This window comes from Cheilinus undulatus, linkage group 13 (assembly GCF_018320785.1).
Source record: "Cheilinus undulatus linkage group 13, ASM1832078v1, whole genome shotgun sequence".
Classification (NCBI taxonomy): domain Eukaryota; kingdom Metazoa; phylum Chordata; class Actinopteri; order Labriformes; family Labridae; genus Cheilinus; species Cheilinus undulatus.
The window spans coordinates 26,216,184-26,240,082 of NC_054877.1; the positions used below are offsets into that span (position 1 = coordinate 26,216,184).

General features: G+C 42.6%; 1 protein-coding gene across 1 annotated transcript in view; it reads left to right on the forward strand.

Annotated features, from left to right (window-relative positions):
* Positions 1–3,712: 3,712 nt before the first annotated feature.
* ptch2 (patched 2) overlaps positions 3,713–23,899 on the forward strand; it is a 28,474-nt gene continuing 8,287 nt past the window's right edge. The window contains exons 1-17 of the mRNA XM_041804389.1: positions 3,713–4,216; positions 5,745–5,937; positions 14,482–14,671; positions 14,754–14,823; positions 14,919–15,010; positions 16,869–16,977; positions 17,069–17,155; positions 17,275–17,396; positions 18,258–18,405; positions 20,330–20,461; positions 20,549–20,704; positions 20,803–20,895; positions 20,977–21,102; positions 21,862–22,240; positions 22,405–22,929; positions 23,399–23,541; positions 23,681–23,861. Of these exons, the coding sequence (XP_041660323.1) occupies positions 4,070–4,216; positions 5,745–5,937; positions 14,482–14,671; positions 14,754–14,823; positions 14,919–15,010; positions 16,869–16,977; positions 17,069–17,155; positions 17,275–17,396; positions 18,258–18,405; positions 20,330–20,461; positions 20,549–20,704; positions 20,803–20,895; positions 20,977–21,102; positions 21,862–22,240; positions 22,405–22,929; positions 23,399–23,541; positions 23,681–23,861 (2,893 nt within the window). The 5' untranslated portion in view covers positions 3,713–4,069. The remainder of the gene's footprint in view (positions 4,217–5,744; positions 5,938–14,481; positions 14,672–14,753; positions 14,824–14,918; positions 15,011–16,868; positions 16,978–17,068; positions 17,156–17,274; positions 17,397–18,257; positions 18,406–20,329; positions 20,462–20,548; positions 20,705–20,802; positions 20,896–20,976; positions 21,103–21,861; positions 22,241–22,404; positions 22,930–23,398; positions 23,542–23,680; positions 23,862–23,899) is intronic.

Below are 23,899 nucleotides of genomic sequence, written 5' to 3' on the forward strand. Positions count from 1 at the left end.
ACTTTTGCATTTATCATTTTTCAAGTTAAACCACATTCTGGAAACTTTGCTACACTTAAACTCTGTTTAAAATCCAACTTATTAGACTATTTTCTCTCTCATTTCTTTCACATACTGTAATCTTAGGCATTCATGGTAGGTCACCTTAAGTGACTACAAGTGATAGTAACTGAAAGATGCACACAGAACCAGGAAGTCCTCTTCCATCATTTTAAGTACATTATCCATTTTATATTGGAGTTACTCCCCACGGGTGGGACTTCTCTAACTGAGTAGGTAATTTCACTCATGATGCAAGACTGTCCAATGCCCCAAGACATTCTGGGAAAACTGCAGATTAATACATGGTTGTCAAAAAATTTAAACAGAACTACAAAAAATACTTAAAATGATTGAAAACTATTTACTTAAAACTTGGATATTGATGTTACAACTTTTTTTAACAGCCTTAACTGTTTAGTCTTACAGTGCACACACATTAGATATCAAAGCAAAGAAAAACTTTAATTGGGACATAATAACCCTGACAGTAAATACCATGACATTATTAATATTAATGTGTCATGTTCTATTTTGTTTTCAATTTATTTTGTGTTTTGTCATATACACTGATGCAAAGAACAAAGCAGAATACACTATCAGGCCGAACAGTTTAAGGTTCTTAAAAAATGAGTTGTTAACTGAAAATTCAAATGAGCTATTTTAGCTTTATCTTTCAAAGTTGATAAAACATATTTTGAGTTTTAAGTGAACAGTACTCAATCACTCCAAATAGTTTTTGTTATTGTTTTCATATTATTTCCCAATCATCACTTAATCTGTGGACTTTTGCACCATGAGAGAAGTTAAACTCTCAGTTAGACAAGTCCAACCTGTGGAGACCAACTTCAACATAGCAAGCATGCTGTACTGAGCTCTGTCTGAGAGCACTTCCTGGGTCAAAGTGCATCTTTCACTCTTTGTTACTTGTAGTTCAAATTAGCTTCCTAATTTTTAAGTATTTTCAACTTTTTGTGGTTTTACAGTGTACACACAGCTGAAGAATAAATGTAGTCAATCGAACCTGTAATATTTTCCTCTTAAAATTAAAATGGCTAAAGCATTAAGTATTGCATGAACCTAAAACCTGTTTTGACTTATTTGTAATATTGCTTTGAAAGAAATAAAAACCTATGTTAAGCTTTGAATCATGTTTGACACTAACTCCAGATTAATTAAAAGAATCAGCTCAGCAACCAAAGATGGAAATATACTTTATACGTTTTTGTGAGACCTTAAATGGAAATTCAGCTTCGATTTGGTTGGGGACAGTGGCTATTTGTCTAAGATGACATTTACAAACAACAGTTAATGCCAATACCAGTCCTTCTGTCCTTTATCCCTGCATGCAAACAGAGAAGATAGACCATACAGCTCAGTCTGTGACACTGACTGAACCTTCATCTACTGTTCATGTCACCAACACAATGACCATACAGCATCAACGCCTACTTTCAAATTACTTTATTTCAGCTTTAAATTGTTTAACGAGCACCCCGAGGGCCTCAAATTAGCACAAGCTACATAACAAATGTTCAACACAGCAACTCAGGCCGGTGTTTAAGCAGAGAATGAGTGTAATCTGGTCAAACTGTGTTTGTTCTTCACCCCCATGCTGTACTGAGTGGGGCCAGAGGGGGTGGACATATACAACAGCTCAAGGAAGGCAGCACCAACAATAAATAAAGACTCTTACAACTGTTTGAAACCGGTTTAATGATAATTAGCCATACAATGCACCTTAACATTGCTTATGCGAATTCACACAGTTTTTTTTCATTTGCATTATTCATCACCCCATTTTTATTCCACTGTGCCTTTTGGAAAAATATGTGTACTTGTATATTTATTTATGATAGTTCTGCTTTTCCACACAGCTTTTTACTATCAATCCAATTTAAGTATCCTACTTTTGCTCCCTTTATATACCATTTATCTTTTACATATTACTTTTGCTCCTGTAAAAGTTTATGCTTTATTCATTTTTCCTTTTTAAACATTTTGGTACATTTTCTTTACATTATTCTATTTATCTTACATTATAAGACTGATCAAGTTGGAAATACTCCAAGTCTTTGTTGAACCAATTACATACATTTTTCAAGTGGTGGAAATAACTTTTTTCAGTATGACTGAAATTAGAATATATAACAAACATGTTTCTCATCCACTGCAAGTTTCTCTTAAGTCTTTTACCATTTTATTTAACAATCATGCCACCCAGAATAAGCTAACTTGAGTGACTACAAGTAACAAAGATTGAAACATGCACTTTGACCTAAAAAGTGCTCTTCCACAGACTTCAGTACACTATTCTAGCTATGATGAAGTTGGTCCCCACAGGGGATTGTTTCTAACTGAGTGAGTGACTTCACTCATGGTGCAAAAGTATGCAAAATGACCAAAGGCATTCTAAGATAACTGTACAGACTAAAGGATGATTTTTAAATTGTTTGAGTACAATGACAAAAAAATACTTAAGAGTGATTCAGTACTGTTTACTTGCTAACTAAAATTGTGTTCTGTTAACTCAAAAAACGGAGCTCAAATTAAATTTTGATCTTGAAGTTACAACTCATTTTGACAAACTTTTATTGTTCTATCTGAAAATGTAAGCATGTTTGGGATTAAGTATAAATGCCTCACCTATCCAACAACCAAACACAAAAATATCTTTCTTTTCTTTCTTGCTCTTTTTTGTTCACTTTTTGCTTATTCTTAGGTGAAGCTCTTTCTGAACTTAAGAAATCATGCATGGCACGATGTGGAAACTTTCCAAAAATCCCCTTTAGAGATAAGGGTATCACTCTGAACCAGGCAGCTCTGAAGTGTCTATGAAAAAGACACATATGTGGAATAATTCCTTCGATCTTTTTAAGGCTGCTGCTTTTTACAGGGGCTAAAGGTGATATTTTCTAGGGTGTAAGAAGGCCTATCAACCTAACTTTAGAGCATGGCCATAAGAGTTGAGGTTACAGCTGTTAGTGCTAAAAACTTACACACATTCTTCTTCTTCTTTTTCTCACAGCTGCCTTCAACAAAGTGCACTCACAGCAGAGGGCTGGGAGGATAAAAAGAAAGTCTTTTTGGGGTGTTCTGTAACAAATGTTAGGCTCAAAAACCTCTTCAAACATGAGATGTGATGAAGAGATATGAGAAGTGTTGACAGTGGTTCTCCCATAGGCTGAAGAAAAAAAGTATGTGTTTTTCAGTGAGTTTAAAGGCTGTTATTTTATCTCTTTTTGTGTAAAATAAAATAAAAAGCTAAAATCTGCATGAATAGATGACATGTGTTATAGCTTCTTACAAACTGTAGGGTTCAGGCCTCTGGGAATAATGTTCACAGAGCAAGTGAGGCAGGCAGCTAACTAGCTAGCTGTGTGCGTGAGCGTGTGCGCATGTGCGTGTTTGCCGTGTTGTGCGCGCGCGGCTGTGTAGAGTTTATTGAAAGAGTTCCTCTCTCCCTCCCCCCTTCTCCTCCCTCCCTCCTCCCCCTCCCCTCCAGCCCAGGCAGCAGCAGCCTGGGTGGTCCCCCTCTCTCCACTTTGGTGAGCTGTTGCTTAGCAGCTAATAATAGGCGATGTTTGCAAAGTAATTTGCCTCTTCCTTGGCCAATGGGAGCCGGAGCACTTTTCCATCAAACCTCCCTTTTCAGGATTTGCCGAGAGGCGAACTTCTCCAAATGTTACCGCTACGGGACCGGAGTTAGACTTGACACGGACGGCTCAGACGCAGGCTACTACTACTACTACTACTACTACTACGAGAACTACTACCACTCCTCTCTGAGACGTCGTTTCACAAACTCTCCGGACGAATGAAGACTGCAGGATCTTTACGGATTTGGGCGCATAATGTTGGGATGGAGTTTCGAGACTTGTTTGGCTCCACGGAAGACTAGAATCGGTTCCTCTAACTTGTCGCCGGCTCTGCTGGATGCGCTCCCTTTCTATGTTGGATTATTATTGTCGCTTTTTGTGAACTCGCACCGATTCTCTGTCGCCTTTCTGTCGTTCACCCTCTTTGGACTATGGCCTCGGATCGCGGGGTCCCAGGGTCCGGCGTCTATGGAGATTTACCCCCGAGTTATACGCGCTCCCAGCCGCCTACAAACCCAGACCTCCTCCGGAGACCCAGCTACTGCCACGCTGCTTTCGCACTTAAACAGATCTCAAAGGTGATAGAAACGCTCTCAGTTTTAGTGTGGATTTACTGTGAAGGCAGCTTTCATTCAGTCGGCTAACATGAATGGAAAGTGTTTTGATTTAGCCGACATCGAAGCGTCAGTGTAGGACGCATGTGGTAACGTAGGGTAGCTCCCATTCTGGTGTCCGGGGACCACCGCAGCTCCCCGTGGGAGTTAACAGCGAAGCCAGCATAAGTTTAATCCAATTGTTTATCATTTATCCAGGGAAGAGAGTAGAAGTTTTCTCCACATGCTGTTGAGGACAGTGGAAATGCCTTGCTTTAGCTTCATGAGGATAAAACCCTACAGTAGTCGGCTCTAGCATGACACTTTTAAAACCATCAGGAATAAAGCGATAACAACTTCACGTTTTCATGTGTGGAAGCATGCTAACATCGCTGTTTGTTTGAATGGACAGAAGACTCTCATTCATTTCTCGTTGTTAAAGCCACAGAGAGGGGGTGAGAGAGTTAGTGAGTTAGTAAGTGAGGGTTTGTTCCCATCTCTCTCCGCGCCGTGTTGTGCGTGTTTTTGGCTTTGTGCAGGCAGCGGAGAGCGCACTGGCCCGGGGTCTGTTTGGAAATGTGGTGGGTCCCTGTAAAGGAATTCACTGATTGAGTTTGATCTGACAAAGCATCTTTGGACCGCCCGGATGCTTGGACGTGTTTCAGCACTGCTGAGAGAAACCACAACAGCAGGGCAATGTCTTCCGCTGCATTGACGTTTGTAGCACAGGGGCTGAACACAGATCCTCAGATTAATGTTAGAGGGAAATATGTAATGTAGATTACTACAGGGAAAAGATGAATGTCTTTTTATTAGCAGCACAGGCTGTTATTAGTTTAGATTTAGGCAAAAGTGATTGCACAAGGCTTAAATGCCAGTATCAGCTTAGTGCACATGATAACTCTGCAAGACCCCTCAAACGAGATTCCTAGAAAGTTTGTTTTTCTATACTCATAAACTGCAACTTTAACATTATTTTAAACATAACTGCAGCATAAATCAGCAGCTTGTTTCTTATGTTTTGAGGCTGCTTTAGGCCCTTGTAAGAAGACTTTTCTTGAGTCTACATCTACTGGAAGTGGCTTCCCCTAAATCTTAAAATTTGTTGTTTTTTTGTCACATCTGAGAATGAAATTATCATGGATGTAAGGTGCCACAACAGGCCTTCTGGGCTCTTTTTTGATAGCTGTGAGGTTTTATTCTGAAATGACAGCTGACAGGTAGTGCTCAGCTAAATAAGCACATTAATTTGTCATCATGTTATGCAAAATTTTAGTTACAGAAAGACATTGTCTCAAAACAGCCTTCATATAATACATGATATAAAGATGCATATGTTACCAGGTGTTTCAGGACATAAGTTGTCAGATTTGCACGGACCTTAGGCAGGTAGAGACACAAGCTGTGAAGCCTACCTAGAAGGACAGTTGTGTAAAGCTGTATAATTTATAAATGTTTACATAGTAATAATCAAACTGTCCTTCTCTCACCCTCCTTTCTGCTGTGAATCCAGGGGAAGGCGGTAGGTCAGAAAGCTCCTCTGTGGATCCGAGCCAGGTTCCAGGCCCTCCTGTTCTCTCTGGGCTGCCACATCCAGAGGCATTGTGGGAAGGTACTCTTTATTGGACTCTTAGTGTTCGGGGCTCTGTCTGTGGGACTCCGAGTGGCCGCCATTGAAACGGACATTGAACAGCTATGGGTGGAAGGTAAGTCATGGTTCGGGCCATGCCTCTGGCTGTGTAGGTGCCTGACACACAAATATAATGTCACATATTCATCAGGTGAACCATCATTCTGATTCTTTATTGAATTCATAGCTGGAACTCTTTTCTTCAGAGTTGTCAGCCAATTCATTTTAATGAGACTTGTTTTTTACATGTGGGTTTAAATGATGACAGTGCCTGGTTTGAATTTTCATGGTGGCCATGTTCATGTCACTTTGGTGCCATGGGAGGGCACTAGGTGTTCAGTGACTGACTGTGTGGCTGAAATGTGAAGTAGGAGCTTGGAGTGGTCATGGGTGCTCAACTGAAGCAGAAATGGTTTCTTATGAAATTAAGAATTTAATATAATTTAAAAAAATGTCAAACCAATATAGCTATATAGAGAGAATAAGTATTTTTATAGCTTTTTTGATGCCTTTATTATTTAATTTTTGCTAATTGTGTCAGTGTTCTGTGGATGGGAGTTAAGTGTATGTTATAACATGCAAGCTTACAGTTTTTCTCTCATGTCTGTTTATGTCTTAATAATTTACCGAAGAAACCATAAACACATGTGACACAGCTTCACAACAGTGCAGTTTCTTCCTCTTCTGCTATATACTCACACTGTTGCTCTTTTTCCATAGAGATGAGTGTGTTTGTGATTCAAACTGTCTTTACATTGGACACATTTTTTCACATTTAAATTATCTGTACATTTTCAGCAGCAGAGGCAGCTTTATTTGGCCAAATTCCTTTTAAACCCTCAGGCTTTCAGTGCCGGGGCTGATCCCTGCAGCAGATGGACTGTGTGAATGGTTAGCCATCTTTGAGGGCTCTGACCCCTCCCCCCTTCAGCTCCCTGTGTGGTCCCTAACTATTCTTGGATTCCATTCAACAAGAGGCAAGCAGGCAGGCAGGCAAGCAGGCACCACCTCCCTGAAACCCCCCTCCCTCCTCTCTCCTTCCTCCCTCCTCCTCCTCACAAGAAGAGAAAATATAAGTGAATGCAGCTGAAGTTTACCCACCTGTTTTGCACACTCTAAAAGCGCTACAGCAGTTGGTGAATATAAACAGACTCTATGGGGTTTTTTAAGCCCACCATGTCACACAGAGGACGGGGGACAGGCGGCTCCCACAGGAGCCGTGTGTGCAGAGGTGTCGAAGAAATCACACACTGCTGGTGTAAGGAGGAGTGTTTGCAGGCTGTGCGCTTCACTTGCAATGGAATTTAAATCCTTAAAAAGACACAAGAAAAAAAATACCCCTGGAATGATTAAGTTAAAATTGCAAAAGCTTGAATTTGCACAAAAGCGTTTAATTTCCACAGTGTCCTCTTTTTCCCTCTGCTTTCATTCTGGTTAGTGTAAAAGCTTCAGGATTACCTCTGGAGCTAATTGGCGGATCCATCTCTTAAAGGAGATGTTTAGATGTTTGTGTGCCAGTTGTTTTGCTGCGGGGATTGAGAGAGTAGAACGGGTTTGGGGGGTGCTGAAAAGGAATGCTGTGCCTTTAAGAGGCCGTGGCCATGTTTCTAAAGTTTCTGCCTGCCTTGTTTCCACCAATAGCCCATTGACAAAGCTGCTAGGGCCTCAATGGAGAGTAAAGTGGTTCGGTAACAAGGAGAGGTTAGTTCTCTGTCCCTCTCTCACACAAAACAGAGGAACGCACACCCATACACTATTATACATACACCAGAGGAGAGAGGATAAAACTACCTCTTATAAGACATCTTATTTTAAATCAAGGGATGCTTCCCTGGAATTCTGAATATTTATTTTAGCTTGAAATAAGTGTCTAATGTACTTCATATTTCTTCCAAGAGAACAGGCCTTTTAGATTCCAGCATAAACAAACTTTCTCTTGTGTTTTCCAATCAGCTCAGAATAAACTAGCTGTGAATTGACACCGTATGTGTCAACACAGGCAACAGGGCGTAAATGTGTACGTGTGAGAAATTTGTTAGGGGGCATATGCTTCCCATCATATATTCATACATCCCCCGCACTGCCTACACAAACACGCACACTTGTCATATTTGCCACCTTCAGCGTTTGCAGCCTTCCTATACCCGTCTGTCTGCCTGCCTGAATTTCCTGACTGTGTGCCTGTCTGTCTGCCTGTGCTTTGTGTACATCTGTTTATATTTCTACCTGTCTGTCTGCCTTTCTCTCTGAGGTCGGAGCCACAAGGTCCTTTTTTTTTTAATTGCTTCCTCCCTCCTGCAGGACCAAAACAGTGAAGTAGAGCACAACAGCCATATCTACTGTGCCAGAGAAAGACAAAGTTTAGAATTTAGCGGAGTTCTGAACTTTTAGTTGTCATTTAGCCTAAACGATTGCTGAGGAAGGCTGTGGGACAAGGAAGTAAAAAGTGTAAATCATGCCTTCAGTGCTCACACCTGTGTTTGAGAGAATAAAAGCCTCAGTATCGGGGTGTTTAGTCTGACAAGGGGATTAGGGACTATTTGTGGCTTACTGCTCAGTCACTGAGAGAATCTGAGGCAGACATCAGCCATCAAAACACCTTAAAGTACTCTCAGGTCCTATTTAGCACACTGATGGATTAGGTCATTTCTTAAAGCAACCTACACTAAACTGATAACACAACAAGAAATGTTCTCATTGTAATGCCCACACTCAATCCACCAAATATTCACACAAAGTCACACAACAATCGCATCATAGTTTATGCACATTTTTATTCAGACATGACAATAAAGTCATTATATGAATAAATATGATTAATATATTCCTATTATCTTACAAAAGAATGCCAGAATATAACTCTGCTCTATGTCTTGTAACTTTTAAATATATGAACTGAAATCTGGCATCAAAAGCACCCCCTGCTGGTTTCAAAAAAAAGAATAATTCTACATTTGTTTTTGCCAAATCAGTTAAAATTGTCCATGTTTCAATTATGTTTTTACTTGTATTTCGAGGTATTGTTGCACCCCTAGTACTGACTAGACTCCTTAATTTTCCAAAGTTTCTAACAGTAAAGCAGTTTAGTTTTAGCTCACATGGCCTCCTTGGGAATGTATGAGTTAGCCGAGAAATGTGTGACTCTGTCTGTATTGTCCATGAGCAGAAAAGAGAGAGATCGTAAAAAGAGGTGCAGGAGGAAGAAGAAGACTAGAGGATGAGAGGAGGCGTTGGGGGGTTGGGGCAGGAACAGGCCGGAAGGTTTATGGCTAGCTGACACTTTTTTCTTGCCTGTTTTTGCCTGTCTCACTTGAACAAACATTAAGTGTGTTGTGTGTTTTTGTTTTGCCACAAGGGGCTATAAGATAGAATTTTTTTTTTGTTAAAATGTGTTGGATTAATTATGTATTATGTCAGACTGTGAGACTTGTAGTATTCCTCCTTTCACAGAGGATGGCTTAAGAAGATGGTACAAAAAGGCCTCCATGTAAAAATGGTGGTGTTTACACTTACATTAACTAAACTCATCCTTCTTGGCAGAGTTTAGGTGAGGCATGACAGACATGTACACAGACTCAAGCTGTCCAAATATGAGTGCAGTGAGAAAGGGCCTATCCGGAGAGCAGACATACCACATCCCATAAAGAGGCCGTGTAGACAGAAGAGAGGAAAGGGGGAGGTAAGGAGCTAACGCAGTCACCTTAGCATGGATGTATAAAGCCTGAAGTGCTAGCTTAGCAGGTAAGCAATGAAACCAGATGACATTTTAATGGATATAAAGAGAAGGATGATAAAGGTAGAGAAAGAGATCTAGGATGAGAGAAACAAGCTTGAATTTGACTCAACGAGTGAACGCACACGTGGGCATTGGAGTGTTTGGAGCCGTTTCTCTAAACAAACCTCCGAGCGGCACAGCAGGTAAATGCTATAATTCATCGGAGCGCACACAGCGGCCCAGTTCAGACAGAGAAAGAGAGCTCTATGAGGCATTATTGGAGGTGAATAGTGCGCCGTGGTGCCCCAGCTAGATAAATAAACTCCCTGCGCTCAGGGCCCAGGACCTCACTGGTAGAGAGAACAAACAAGAGCAGAGTCAACCTGGGTCACTTCTAAATGTTTATTTCACCCCTCCTTCCCATCATCCTTCAACCCAAGTCTCCTTCATTCCATCCCTTTTTCAGCATCCCCCCCTCAACTCACACAAATACACACTCTTCAGACCACCCCCCAACAAATAAACACAGGTTGAGCAGTCATGGATACATGTGCATATGACAGACACATGGCTTCCCAGATACAGGAAACACTTCGACAGCTCCATACCTGTGTTTAAAATGTAAAACAAAAGTTGGCATCATGTTGAATGTGATTGGCAAATTCAAGCTGTGAACATAAAACATACCTTTTAAGCTTTATATCAGAGCCAGCTCTTCTTAAAAAAGGGCACTGGACTGTCGCTCTTTGCAACATTGAATGCAACACTGAGAAAGGCTGCAGTGCAACTGAAAACAGGATAATGAAAACTCAATCAATATAGTGAAGCACCCTTTCTTCCTTCACTGAAGAGCAACCTTTGTCTTTGGTGTGAGCCAAATAAAGCGGCACCAGTCACCTTAGAGTTTGCACCATTTGCCTCCGTCTTTACAGCGTGAAAGTATAAAAAGTAAAGGGTGAGGGAGACCCAGAGAGGCTGAACATTTTCTTGGTACTCGGGGAGGAAAAAAAAAGAAAATGGTTCTTGGGCTCAATAAATTCATTTCTGGTCTGAATGAGACCAGCAACGTGGAAAAATTTTGCCTTTCAGGCAGGGATGAATGTATGTTTCAACCACACATTAAGCAGTATTAGCGGTCAGTGGAGTGTCTAATGTGACTATTTTTCACAGTGGCCAACTCTGCCCATGATTAGCATAATTAGCAGAGGCAAGCCTATACATATGGAAATAGAAAGTGCCTAAATGCCAACCCTGGTGGAAATTTATGTGTGGTGGCTAACACCACTGGCACATCTGAATAGAATGTAAGTGAAACTGATTTTTCATGTTGTTTTTTGCTGTTTTTATACTGTTTTAAGGTGTGATCTCAGGGTGCTTGTATTTTTCTCCCAGGCAATGAAAGCTGCAGCATGAGACATATATGAGGAGTTTCTCTTCTTAAATTAATACAGCTGTCCTTAACGATTAATGAACAGATACAGCGTGAGAGTTGAGACAAACACACTGTATTTCTATAGGTAAGATACCAAAGTGCCAGCTCCTCTTTCTCACCCCCAGCCTCACCCTCCCACAGCTGACTTCACCATTGTTTTACAGGCTGGGAAAGTTTTGGTCCATTTGCTTTTGTTGTGAAAAGAGAAAAAAGTTCCCTCTTTATTTTATTCTGCTGTTTGTTGGGAAACATCTGAAAGAAATTGAAGGGTTGAATGATAAAAAGGGGTCTGCATTCAGTGTGTACTGAAGGGTTGTATGGAGGAGCGGCCCATCTGCTGGGGGCAGCCTTCTGTAGGCTGTGTGCTGGCTCGGGAACGCCATAGGGCAGGGCCGGGCTGAGGAGGACCCAAAGTGGGGCACAGTCCTGATTCTGGTGGGTCCAAAGGTGACAAAAGGAGCAAGAGGGTTTTTGTGGTGCTGGGTGCCAGGCGAAAGAATGGATTTTTCATGTCCTTTAACTGAAACTAAAGAAATGAACCCTGTGAAAAGAGAGAAAAGTAAATGATGGATGGAAGATGGCAGCCAACGATAGCTTTTCTCTCTTTTTTACATTGTATGGCTCAGAACTTCCCACCATCCCTTTTTAAAGGAGATATAGATATTTGCTGTTTGTCCTTCATTTTTTAATGTGATGTACAACAACATAGTCAGCTATCATTGCTCTGTATAGTAGGTAAAATCATACATGTCACTTCCAGCCCTCTTCGTCTTGGGTCTTCCTCTGTAGCAGCGTGGGGCCTTTCAGAGGCCCCCTAATCCAGCTAATCTACCACACTGAACTTTGAAGGTGGCCTGGTCTGACCTAGCATGGCCTGGAACCGGGACTAGGCCTGTAAGCCATGAAGACAGAATAGAAAAGAATAGAATAAATTTAAAACACAGCACTTTAAAGGTGGCCTCACCTCTGTCCGAGGGGCCAGATGTGAGAAGCCGCACATTTTTCACCGAGGTAGGGGATTCTGGGTGTTCGGGCTTTTTGAGAAAAAGAAGGGTCAGGTGGAGAGGAAATGAGTTAGGTTGGTGGAGACTGGGTCCAGTGTTTACATCCTCAGACACATTAAGAGGCACATGTGCACACATTCATACAAATATTATACTTGTGCGCCCACAGACATGAAACCATGTCTGCGCTTGTTTTCACATTTTTTCACTTTTCTAACTTTGAAACTGTTGTGGAAGTCTTTTTAGTGGTGAAAAAAAAATGGCTTCACATGAAGCCCTCACAAAGAGTACTAAAATCTGAAAAATGTTGGTGTAGTCTCTTAAAAAATTCCACTTAAAGGACTGTGGGTGTAGTGTAGAAGAAGTTGTGATAATTTGTGATCACATCTCTGTTTTTGATCAGATTGCCAAACACAGATTAATATTTCATGCAGGAAAATTGCTCATGTAATAAAACAACCAGCCGCTGGTTGTGTTGAAACCCCCGACTTCCACACTCAAAGACGCTTTCTTCCCAGGGTGGGAAAATTTCTGGGAACTGTCTCTTTAAGGCTGTGGAGCGCAGGCTGAGTGCAAGGAAAGGGTAGGGGGAGCGAAAAAGAGCAAGAAAAAGAAAAAAAGGAGGAAAAAGAAAGAGGAAGAGAAGAGGAACTAGAAGATAGTACGAATGGGATAAGGAAAGAAAGGCTGAGGTTACCGATGTGTATTCCAAGCAGAGCTGAACTTAGCGGAGTAGCTGCAGAGCTGAGAGTTGGGTGGTTGGGGCCGGACCAGGGGTTGAGGAGAGAAGGCGAGAAAGAGAGAGAAGAGAGAGGACTGGCTGCCTGGGTGGTCCAGATGGGAGGAACGAGACACAAATAGCTATAATTTACTTCAGGAGGCCTGTAATTACAGAGCCAGAGTCTCTCCGAGCCACCCAGTTCCTGTTGGGATCAAAACCCCACGCTGCAGAGGTTAACATACGAAATGTCAAAAAAGGTTTAACAGATGTCAAAGAGGTCCGTGGACGGAAAGGGTTTCATTTTGTCGTAGCCCTTTTTTGATTGGAAATCTGTGTTGGGAGGAAATTGAGCGGGGTGTACCTCTAAGAACCAATTTTTACATCAAACCAGATTTTCTGTGTGTACTTGACAGTCAAAAAAGGTTCAGTAAGAGTTAATTAAAATCAAATATCCAAAAGTCTGTAAGAAATAATTTATCCTTTTAAAAAAGGATTAAAGTTTGTACAACCAGATGTGCAGGAACATCCAACAAGAGCATTTTCTTTCTTTTATTTTGAGGGGGAAAGGTGTGTGTGAACCAAGCCAGACATTGAAAAAAAAAAAAAAGACGCGCCCCTGACTGAAAATAAACGGGGTGACCTTATATTCTGAAGCCCCTGCGTAGGTAATTAAAGCCTTGAAAGCGAAGCCTCGAAATATTGGACCGTGTCTCCAAGGCCTGCAGTTCTAACCTGATCTCACACTTTCGCGGTGCAGGCTGAATAGTTTGTTTTTTCTTTTCTCCCCATCAATTATAGGAGCCTGCTCTGGGCTGGGGGGAGGTGCAGGGAGTGAGAGGGAGAGAGGAGAGAGAGAGAGAAAGAGTGAAAGGAGGGAGATGGACGGAGAAAGAGAGAGACAGAGGCTGAACATGTAGAGGTTAATAAGAAAATGAGAGGAAAAGGTTCAGCTAAGTGATTAAAAGAAGGACAAGAGTTAAAATTAAGAGGGAGATTCCAAACGATGCCTCCTCCCTCTTTGGGGTTGTCATGTAGTGGGACAGCAAGAGGGGCAGACGGGCCCTCTGTGATCCAGCGCGGCATGTTTCATGTCCACTTGGCACAGGCACAGATCCCCCCGGCTGGCAAACTCTTTTCAGGGCAACCTCCTGTAATTAGGGGGCTGGAGTCTACCGCACAGCACAACATTGCTCCCTCTCTCTCCTGTTTTTTCACCATCTTTCTCGCTTTTTCATGCCATATTTATATCTCCATTAATTAATTTACCTTCTTAATATCCTCAAGTTCTTCTTTGTCCTTGTCTATAAAAACTTTCACAAAGTTGGACAATGTATCGAGAGATCAATGGGGAATGTTTGTCGTTTCAATCCAGAATATCTTTAATGATATCTGCAGCCCTGCACAGAGTGGCAGAGGGGTTTTGGAGGGCATCACATTGCTGGTTTTCCTAACTAACAGGGCACATCTGTTCTGCAGAAGGAGCCAATGAGAAGCTGTATTACTCATTTCTCTTGGCCAGACGCTAGCTTGTGTGAAGTTCCTTCAAAACCAACACTGGCGAGGGCCAAGGGCGTTGGTCGATATATGTGTGTGTGTATTATTGTGTAAGTGTGCACATATATACACAGGCTACACACTTTGTTATAGGATCCAAATGTTAGTGTATGTGGAATGATAGTTGGTGCCAATGTACAAAAAATTAATATCTATCTGAATAAGTAACTAATCCCCTTTTTGTTGTTTTCTAGCTGGCAGTCGGGTGAGCACAGAGCTTCGTTACACCAGGGAGAAACAGGGCGAGGAGTCAGTCTTTACCTCACAGATGCTAATCCAGACCCCCAAAGAAGAAGGCACCAATATTCTTACCCAGGAGGCTTTGCTTGTTCACATGGAGGCCGCCCTCTCTGCCAGCAAGGTCCAGGTGTCTCTGTTTGGAAAGTGAGTGAAACTTGAGTGTTTGTGTGAAAAGTTTCCAAATGTAATGCTGGTGTTTTACACTAAATTTTATCTCCTCCTTTAGATCATGGGATCTTAACAAAATATGCTACAAATCAGGAGTTCCTATTATAGAAAATGTCATGATTGAAAGGGTAAGTTCATAATAAATCAAATTTTTAGTTCCCATTTGTCCTTGTCTGTCCCCAATTAGTGATGTTTAATCATTCTGTCTACCTCTTGATTCTAGATGATTGACAAGCTGTTCCCCTGTATGATAATCACTCCATTGGACTGTTTTTGGGAAGGGGCCAAACTTCAAGGAGGTTCCGCCTACTTACCGTAAGTTTTGGAATATTTAAAAACATTCATAGAAATTCTTGCCTTTCACATAGCTGTCATTGCTTCCATCTAACTTGCAGACTTTAGCATTTGGAAGGGTTGGTAACTTTTTAAACATGCTCAATGGAGACATACAGTTGAGCTTTGAGAAGTCTGTCAGTGGGTGCTGTGACTGACAGTGGTGGTCAGTAATAGAGTTCTTTTAGAGCCCGGAGAGGGACTGGAGGAGGGAGGGATGGAGAGAGAGAGGGGAGATGGCTGCTGGAGAAAGCTGGGTGGTGGGTTGGTAGAACGGAGGACGGGGAGGCGGCGGTGGTGGTGGCAGGGGAGCCCTTTGGGTCAGACAATGGTAAGCATTCTTTCAGTTTACGAGTGAGTGTCCATCAGTGCAGGGGCCCCGGAGGAGGGAGGGAGGTGGGGATCGGCTTTGTCAGCTCACGGCTAACACTCAGCATTCTCATGGTAATGCCCCAGGCTCCCAGCTCCCAAGTTGTCCAACAAATAAAATGGGCAGTATTCAAGCCTCAAGTCCCTCGAGAAAGACGGAGAGAGGCTACAAGATGGTTAACAGTGGAGACTGGGCGTATTTGAGCATTTGCGGATTTTTTTCAGGACAAAGTTCTCCTGAGAAATTGAGTTACTGAAAGAGAGCTTTTTTGTCATTAGAGGTGATATTTCAATCGAGCCCTTGGTTTGTAAAAGATAGTTTAGCTCATAGCAGATGTTTCTTTGTAGACGACTTATTTGTTTATATTCCTGTCGAGAGCTGACAGCTGTATGTTGCATGACAAGCCAGCACACACAGAAACAAACACAAGTTTCCCATCTTTAGCATCTCCCAGTTGGCTTGTGTGAAAGCAGAGCAAAAGAGAGAGTTAGGGAGATGGGGGTCTTTGATGATTCACACGTCTTTCAAGGATTCCTGTAAATTGTACAAAGTGTTCAGCATCTGTTGTTGTTTATCAAATGTCGTTTTGGACTTGTTTTTAGCATGTGGGGAAGAGGGAAACTCGCGGCGGTCACTGAGGCCCATGTACCCTGCTTCCGTTTCACTTAAGCTTTGTTTTTTTTTTTTTAAATGCAAAGTGAGATAAAAGAGAGGGAGAGAGGCAAACTGAAGAAGAGTGAGAAAAATGATTTGGGGGAACAAAGGGTAGCAATCTATGAAAAAACAAAAGGGCCCAGGCCTGGTTCAGTCAAGCAAGAAGTGTCTGATAGAGGAGTGTCTTTGCAAGAAGGGAGGCTTGTCTATGGGAAGGAAAGGAGTGCTCTTCATGAGCCATTGGAGGGAAATTGGAATTCTTTTACTTCCCTGTCTGTCTCTCTCATCTTCCTTTATAACATCAACAAGAGAATTACAGACCTCACTCTTAGCAAACTTTATTATTAGGAGAACAAGTACAGTAAAAGAGAGGCTGGGGGGATGGTTTTGAGATTGTGGACAACACATGAACTGTAAAAGTGGCCCTTCTCTAACTCACCTTTTTCCTACTACTTCCCTGTCTCCTTATCAAGATGTTTGTGAGAAAGAGGTAATCGTTATGACTCAGTGCAGGACACTGAGGAATGGAAGTGAGCAGGCAGCCACCGTGCCTTTTCCCCGGGCATTGTGGCACCGTGAAACAGGATAATAAACGCTATTTTATCCTGTATCTGCAGCTAGCCTACTGCATAGCCCTGCACAGGGAAAGAGAGAATTAAGTGGAACCAAAGGAATCCACGTTTTCCTCCTTACAGTAAAGATTAGAAGGAATGCAAAGCCATGCTATAAAAGTTATTTTACAGTTTGAAGCTTATTGTAGTTATTATCTAAAGCATTTTGCATGATGTTCATTGTAGCTGTATCTTTGCACTGCAGGGGTATGCCAGATATCCAGTGGATGAATCTAGATCCAGTCAAGCTGATGGAGGAGCTAAGTCAGTTCACTTCACTGGAGGGATTTAAGGAGATGTTGGATAAAGCACAGGTAAGACACAAACACATTGATGGATTTACTGAATGAAAGACTTTTTTATTAAATAGTGGCATATTCTTAAGAGATGTGTCACATTCTTTAGGTGGGACATGCTTACATGAACAGACCATGCTTGGACCCCTCAGACCCTGACTGCCCCCTCAGTGCCCCCAACAAGGAGCTAGGAGAGGTAAAAACTCACTTTGCAGTCATTATATAGAAAATGGCAGAAATACCCAGGAATAAAAACAAGTCCCGAACTTTACTTTTCTGTTTTCCCATCTGCAACTATGCTCTCCGTCCATTCAGAGTCCTGACATTGCTGGGCGTCTTCAGGGTGGTTGCCATGGTTTCAGCCGGAAGTTCATGCACTGGCAGGAGGAGCTGATCCTAGGAGGGCGGGTCAAAAGCAGTCAAGATGCTCTCCTCAGGTGTGTACTAAAAAAATAAGGAGTGATTTTATAGATTGTTGTCTTATTGGAAGACGAAACAGTAAAGGAGGGATGTGGGAGCATTGCCTCTCTGCTTGTATGACTGTACAGTCTGTGTAACCCCTAATAACCCCGACAGACTCATGCTAGGAATGCCTCGTACTGAGAGGGATCAGATTCCTGTTTGACCCCGGTCCAGGATAGGCCAATTAAAGATGATTGACAGACACATAAAGCCCCCCCACTGTGTTACACATATGTTGTGCAACACACCAAAGAAGAAGAAGGTACAGAAGAAGTGAAAAAAATGGCAAATTTACTTATTCTGTAGTGGAAATAAAGCCTTTTAATAAGAATTTCTATAGCGTTTGTTTCCCCCATGACTTCCATTGCATTTAAAACTTAGAGCAAATAAAGTAACAGCACTGGGTCAGATATGACACCAGTACTCACACAGGTCCAGCAGATCCATGAATGAAAGAGGATTCCCGTCCCACCTGCATGAGCCACACATACTCTTAGAAGTGATTTATGTTAATTTCTTTCACATTTAGCTTTCCACTGCAGCATGCTGCAATTCTGGCAAGAAGTCCTGAAGACTTTTTGGATCCCAAATCCACAGAGGCCAGGAGACAGGCTGACTAGATAACACCTGCTTTAAGCTGTTTACACTGGCAGACACACAGACAGGCAGGCAGACGGATCGTAGAAGAAATGACACCTGCCTTTTGCTGTTCACAGAAAGCCAAGTCCTTTGGCCAAACTGTCTGGGTGGTTTTTAGTGTGCTACATTTGTAGATGGATGATATGGTAGCATTTTGGATGTGTCTTGTGCTAATGTTTGTGTGGTCTTTTTTGCAGTGCGGAGGCTCTTCAAACCATGTTCCTGTTGATGAGTCCCAAGCAGCTATATGAGCACTTTAAAGATGACTACGAGATTCATGACATCAACTGGAATGAGGAAAAAGCCACTGCCATCCTTGAGTCCTGGCAGAGGAAATTTGTGGAGGTACACTTCAATGCTCTCATACATGCATTAGCAACAATATGCATGCATTAAGCTCGAAGGAGTACATTCTTAATGTGGCCAAGAAGGAGAGGGATGATGAGGAAAATGAGGAGGCATTTCCTTATCCCTATGTGGTCTTGTTTTTCTTTGGAACACGCAAAACTCCCATACACACTGCATGAAAGCATTTCTGCTGCGTCTGAATTCCATCAGTCTTCAGCTCTCTTGTAAAGCGAATCACAGGGCACACCAGGGCATTAGGTGTGTATATGCATATGTGCATATGTGCGTTTGCGTGTGGTAGACCAACCATCCTTCTCTGTCAGAGCCATAGTTATAGGAACAAGCTGTTGCTGTGATAGCTGACACCCACCACGCTGAGGGGTAAGAAGGGAGGGAGTAGAAAGGGCACTCGTGTGAAGGAGGAGGGGAACAAACTCAATCTTTACCTGGCAGAAACACAAAACTCTTCCTCCCGACACATTAAAGAGCAAAAACAGAATATCTAAGATGAAATATGATGATATTATAAAGACAGGTAAACAGATTTGTAGAGGTTTCTTGGTCCGTTTTAGTCACAAAGAGGAGGGAGGGAAGCCATGTGATCCCATCCCTTTGACTTTTGACCTCACAACCTCTGGCATCTGTGCTCATTACTCCTCAGTTGTCATACATGCACATGCACTCACACACATGCTAGCACATGTAAAAACACACACACATACTTACTCACTTTCACACACATGCACATTTCAAAGCGATAGTGAATTTTTTTCTGCTAGAAGGCCCTGATATATGGAGTTTTGGGAGACCGATCTGTTGTAATGTGGAAAATCATAGCTTTGGTTAAAAAGAGGGCTGTCAAGATGAATCACATTAATCACTATCTAAAAAAAAGATCCACAATCAGTGCATTAATTTGTTTCAGTCAAGCACAATCTGGTCATACATTGTACCATTTTATTGCAAAATGGATATACAGATTTACTTGGTAGAGAAGGCTCTGCTCAAAAGATGCTCTCTAGGTTAGTTAAGCAGCATGCTTTGATTTTTCAGGGGGCGCATAGCTAGAAACCCCCATATGGATGGATACATTAATGACAATGCATACTGAATACAATAAAATTAGTTCAAAAGCAATTAATACACAGTAACATGAATCTGAATATGAGGGTGTAACAAGCTTTATGCTATGAAGGGGGAGGCTGGGGTGGAGGAGGTTAAGCTTTGCCAGCAGCAGCGTGGTGCATCAGCATTAATGCAAGCAGGGATTAGTGAGAAGTACGTCATATTTACATACACCACTGTGTTGAGAGAAAGAGCTTTGATTGGCTGTGGGAGCTGGAAGGCGATAATTAGGATCAGCTGGCTGTCAGCTGATCACAGCTGGGCATATAACTATGCGTCCTACATGAACGAACACTGAGCTTCATGTTAATTGGGATTAATCACATGCCTTGTTGTCCTTTTCAGCACACTTTGGTTAGCCACTGCAGTACTTCCCTGTAGCCACAGTTATGTATAGTAAGTCCACCACTGCTCCTTAACAGTTTATTTCACTTAAAAAAAACTCCACTAAGTGGATAAGTCATCTGCACCAAACACATGCATTTTTACTATCCCCTTATTTAATTATCAATCCATAACAAGTTCCTTTTCATGTGGTTAAGTTCATGTTATCTACCCATAAAAATGATACATAATCAGTTTTATAGTAGAACTTAAAATGCAATAAAAAGGATGCAATTTCTTGCAATAAAATACTAATGATAGCCCTAGTTTTAAAGCTTCTTCATAGATTGAAATCTTAACTGTAAATGTACCAGGCTGTACATAATAAATGTTGCTGTTTGACTCCTACGTGGAGGAAAAAACAGTTTTGAAAGCACTGAGCCATATGACTAAACTGATATTTATCCTTTAGGTTGTCCACCAGAGTATCCCTGAAAATTCCACCCAGTCTATCCATGCTTTCTCCACCACCACCCTAAATGACATCATGAAATCCTTCTCTGATGTCAGCGTCATCAGAGTGGCCGGAGGTTACCTGCTCATGGTGAGGACAACAGTTTCAAGACCAAAATAAGTGCCTCATGAAAGTAACTGACCATACTGATATTTAACATGGATTTCTTTACTTCAGCTGGCCTATGCCTGTGTGACCATGCTGAGGTGGGACTGTGCCAAATCCCAGGGGGCAGTAGGGCTGGCTGGGGTGCTGTTAGTGGCTCTGTCAGTGGCTGCAGGACTCGGTTTGTGCTCTTTGCTTGGGTTGTCCTTCAATGCTGCAACCACACAGGTACAGGACAAGGAATATTACATACATTTATTGTGTTACAAGGAGAATTTTTGATTAAAGCTCAGTTTTTTAATGTCATTCTGACTTTCTATTCACAGGTGCTCCCCTTCCTGGCACTAGGGATTGGTGTCGATGACATGTTTCTTTTGGCTCATTCCTTTACTGAGGCTGGAAGTAACATCCCCTTTAAGGTACCTTTTGGATTAACTTCTCTTCCTTACTCTTACCTTCTGTTGTCTTTTCTCTTAACTCTTGCTTTCTGTGTTTTACAGGAGCGAACAGGAGACTGTTTGCGTCGTACCGGCACCAGTGTGGCTCTGACTTCCATCAACAACATGATTGCCTTCTTCATGGCCGCTCTCGTACCCATTCCTGCCTTGCGAGCTTTCTCTTTGCAGGTATGTTTTTCTACTCCCACCCCCATGTGCACAGACATAAACACATGTACACAATTGCTCACCGAGAGGCCTGGGGCTCCTTTGAAAATGAAAGAGATAACTTAAGAGAGGTGACGCTTATTCAGAAAGAGGAAAGCCTTTGTTGCAAGTTTTATTGCTACTGCATCCACAAGGCCAACTTTTCTTAACATGTGCCTGTCTCTGCTTGTGTATATGTGCATATATGTGTGTGTGCATGTGTAATAATCAGAGCAAAGAGAGTGATAAACAGACAGAGAGAGAGAGGGAGCAAGAGGGAGGGAGAAGTGGATCAGTATATCACTGGCCCGTCAAGGCGGTTTGCTCTGATCTGTGACTAACTGTGGGTGGTCTGAAATGCACAAGCACTCACACAAATACACACGTAGACGTACACAGAGTAGAAACCACAGCCAGTTAGAATGTCAGCTTCAGGGAACGGGGTGAGTGAAGGGTGATGGTTTTGCTCAGACTCGCAACATATATATTCCCTCCCTCCTTCTTTTTTCCCTCAGTCTCTTTTATTTTGGCCTCCTTTTCTCTCTCTCTCCCTTTCTGGCTTGCTCAGTGTTCCTGGCTGGTGATTTAGAGCAAGGCTTTCTCTGCTTTCTGGGCTGTGGTCTCAGATGTAAAAAAAAAAGGAGCCCTTACTCTCCCCAGCTGGAATACAGTGTCTGTAATTTCACATAATGTTCCCACTTTTTTCTCACTTTGCTTCTCTCTCTGTTTTTCTCTCCCCAGGCAGCCATTGTGGTCGTGTTTAACTTCGCCATGGTGCTGCTCATCTTCCCCGCCATCCTCAGCCTGGACCTCCACCGGCGTGAAGACAAGCGTTTGGATGTCCTCTGCTGCTTATACAGCCCTTGCGCTGATCGTGTCATCCAACTCTCCCCGCATGAGCTGTCAGATGCTGGAGAGCAGCCGCACACGCCTACAACAGCCACAGCACACCAGTACACAGGAGGGTCGACAATCACCACTAGCACCCAGATCACCACCACGGTGCAGGCATTCACGCAGTGTGATGCAGCAGGCCAGCATATCGTTACTATTCTGCCACCTACGTCACAGATCTCCACCAGTCCAACATCCATCATCCTCTGCCCGACACAGCCTCAAGGTAGAAATAACTACATTTGTTCATATTTTTTGGAAATTAATCATTACAATTATTAAACTTGATTCTAAGTGTTGTTTATTGAGTAGATCTTTAATGTGATATAATATCTGTTAAGTTTGGTAAAATTAAAAAAAAAAACACATTTTCTGCTTTTTCCCCCTCAGCCATCACACCTTCTCCTACCACTACCTCTGTCCCAGACCCTTACGGCTCCCAGCTCTTCACCCCGACCTCCAGCTCTACGCGGGACCTCCTCGCTCAAGTGGAGGACTCCAAATTGGGAAAGAAATGCGTCCCACTCCCTTTCCTGCACTGGAACCTGTCCAGCTTTGCCAGAGAGAAATATGCCCCCCTGCTACTCAAACCCAAAAGCAAAGCCATCGTTGTGGTCTTCTTCCTTGGTCTTCTGGGCCTCAGCTTATACGGGACCACCATGGTGCACGACGGCCTCTACCTAACCGACATCGTTCCTCGCGACACCAAGGAGTACGACTTCATTGATGCCCAGTTCAAGTATTTCTCTTTCTACAACATGTACCTGGTGACCATGGATGGGTTTGATTATGCGCGGTCACAGAGGCTGCTCATCCAGGTCCACAACGCCTTCAATTCTGTGAAATACGTTGTCCGAGACAGCGACGGAAAACTACCCCGTATGTGGCTGCACTACTTCCAGGACTGGCTCAGAGGTACGAAATCAGGCTTAGTTGTGTATTTGCCTTTCTTTTTCTGTGAATGAGTCAGGCAGTAAGTAACTCAGACCTCTCTGGGGGCTTCTGATGATGATGATGTCACAATTGGGTAAAGTTTGCAGCAGGTTTTTTCAGGTGTGAGGACAAGCCTGAATGGGTGCGTTTGAGTGAGAGAAGGAGCAAAGGGTGAAAGAGAGTTCAGTCGTGCTGTTTAGCCCCACTATCCACCTGGGCTCATGGGTGGTGCAGGAGACAGGTTGGGGCCATAGGTTATCTTTCATGTGTGTGTCCTCAGGCTATGACATGTCAGAGGTGCATTCAAGAGGAAGTGATTGCAAAAAGGTCAATTAAAGCCAGACACAGGAAAAAGAAAAGGCCCACTTAAAAAATATCTAAAAATCTGGCCATGAAATTTCAGTGTCTTCAAATTAGATCCATAATTTTTTGTGTTTTATTTCACACTCAGGTCTCCAGGCTGCATTTGATGCTGACTGGCAGGCAGGAAGGATTACGTCTGACAGCTATCGTAACGGCACAGAGGACGGAGCACTGGCGTACAAGCTCCTCATCCAGACCGGCTCCAAGAAAGAGCCTTTTAGCTACAGCCAGGTATGTACATGAGCTACAACAGACTCTAAAAGAGAATCCACCTGTCAATCCTTTGACATTGTGTGTGGCATTTTAGACAATGGGATCACCAGGTGTCTTTATACCTTTTTTCTGACAAACTTCTGGATCTTTTCTCCAGCTTACTTCTCGTCGTCTGGTGGATGCAGAAGGTTTGATCCCCCCGGAGGTGTTTTATATTTACCTGACAGTCTGGGTCAGTAATGATCCCTTGGGATACGCTGCCTCTCAGGCCAACTTCTACCCTCATCCACGAGAGTGGATTCATGACAAGTACGACACTACAGGGGAGAATCTGCGTAGTAAGTGTCTCAAATTAAAGATATGGCCTCCTGAAAAT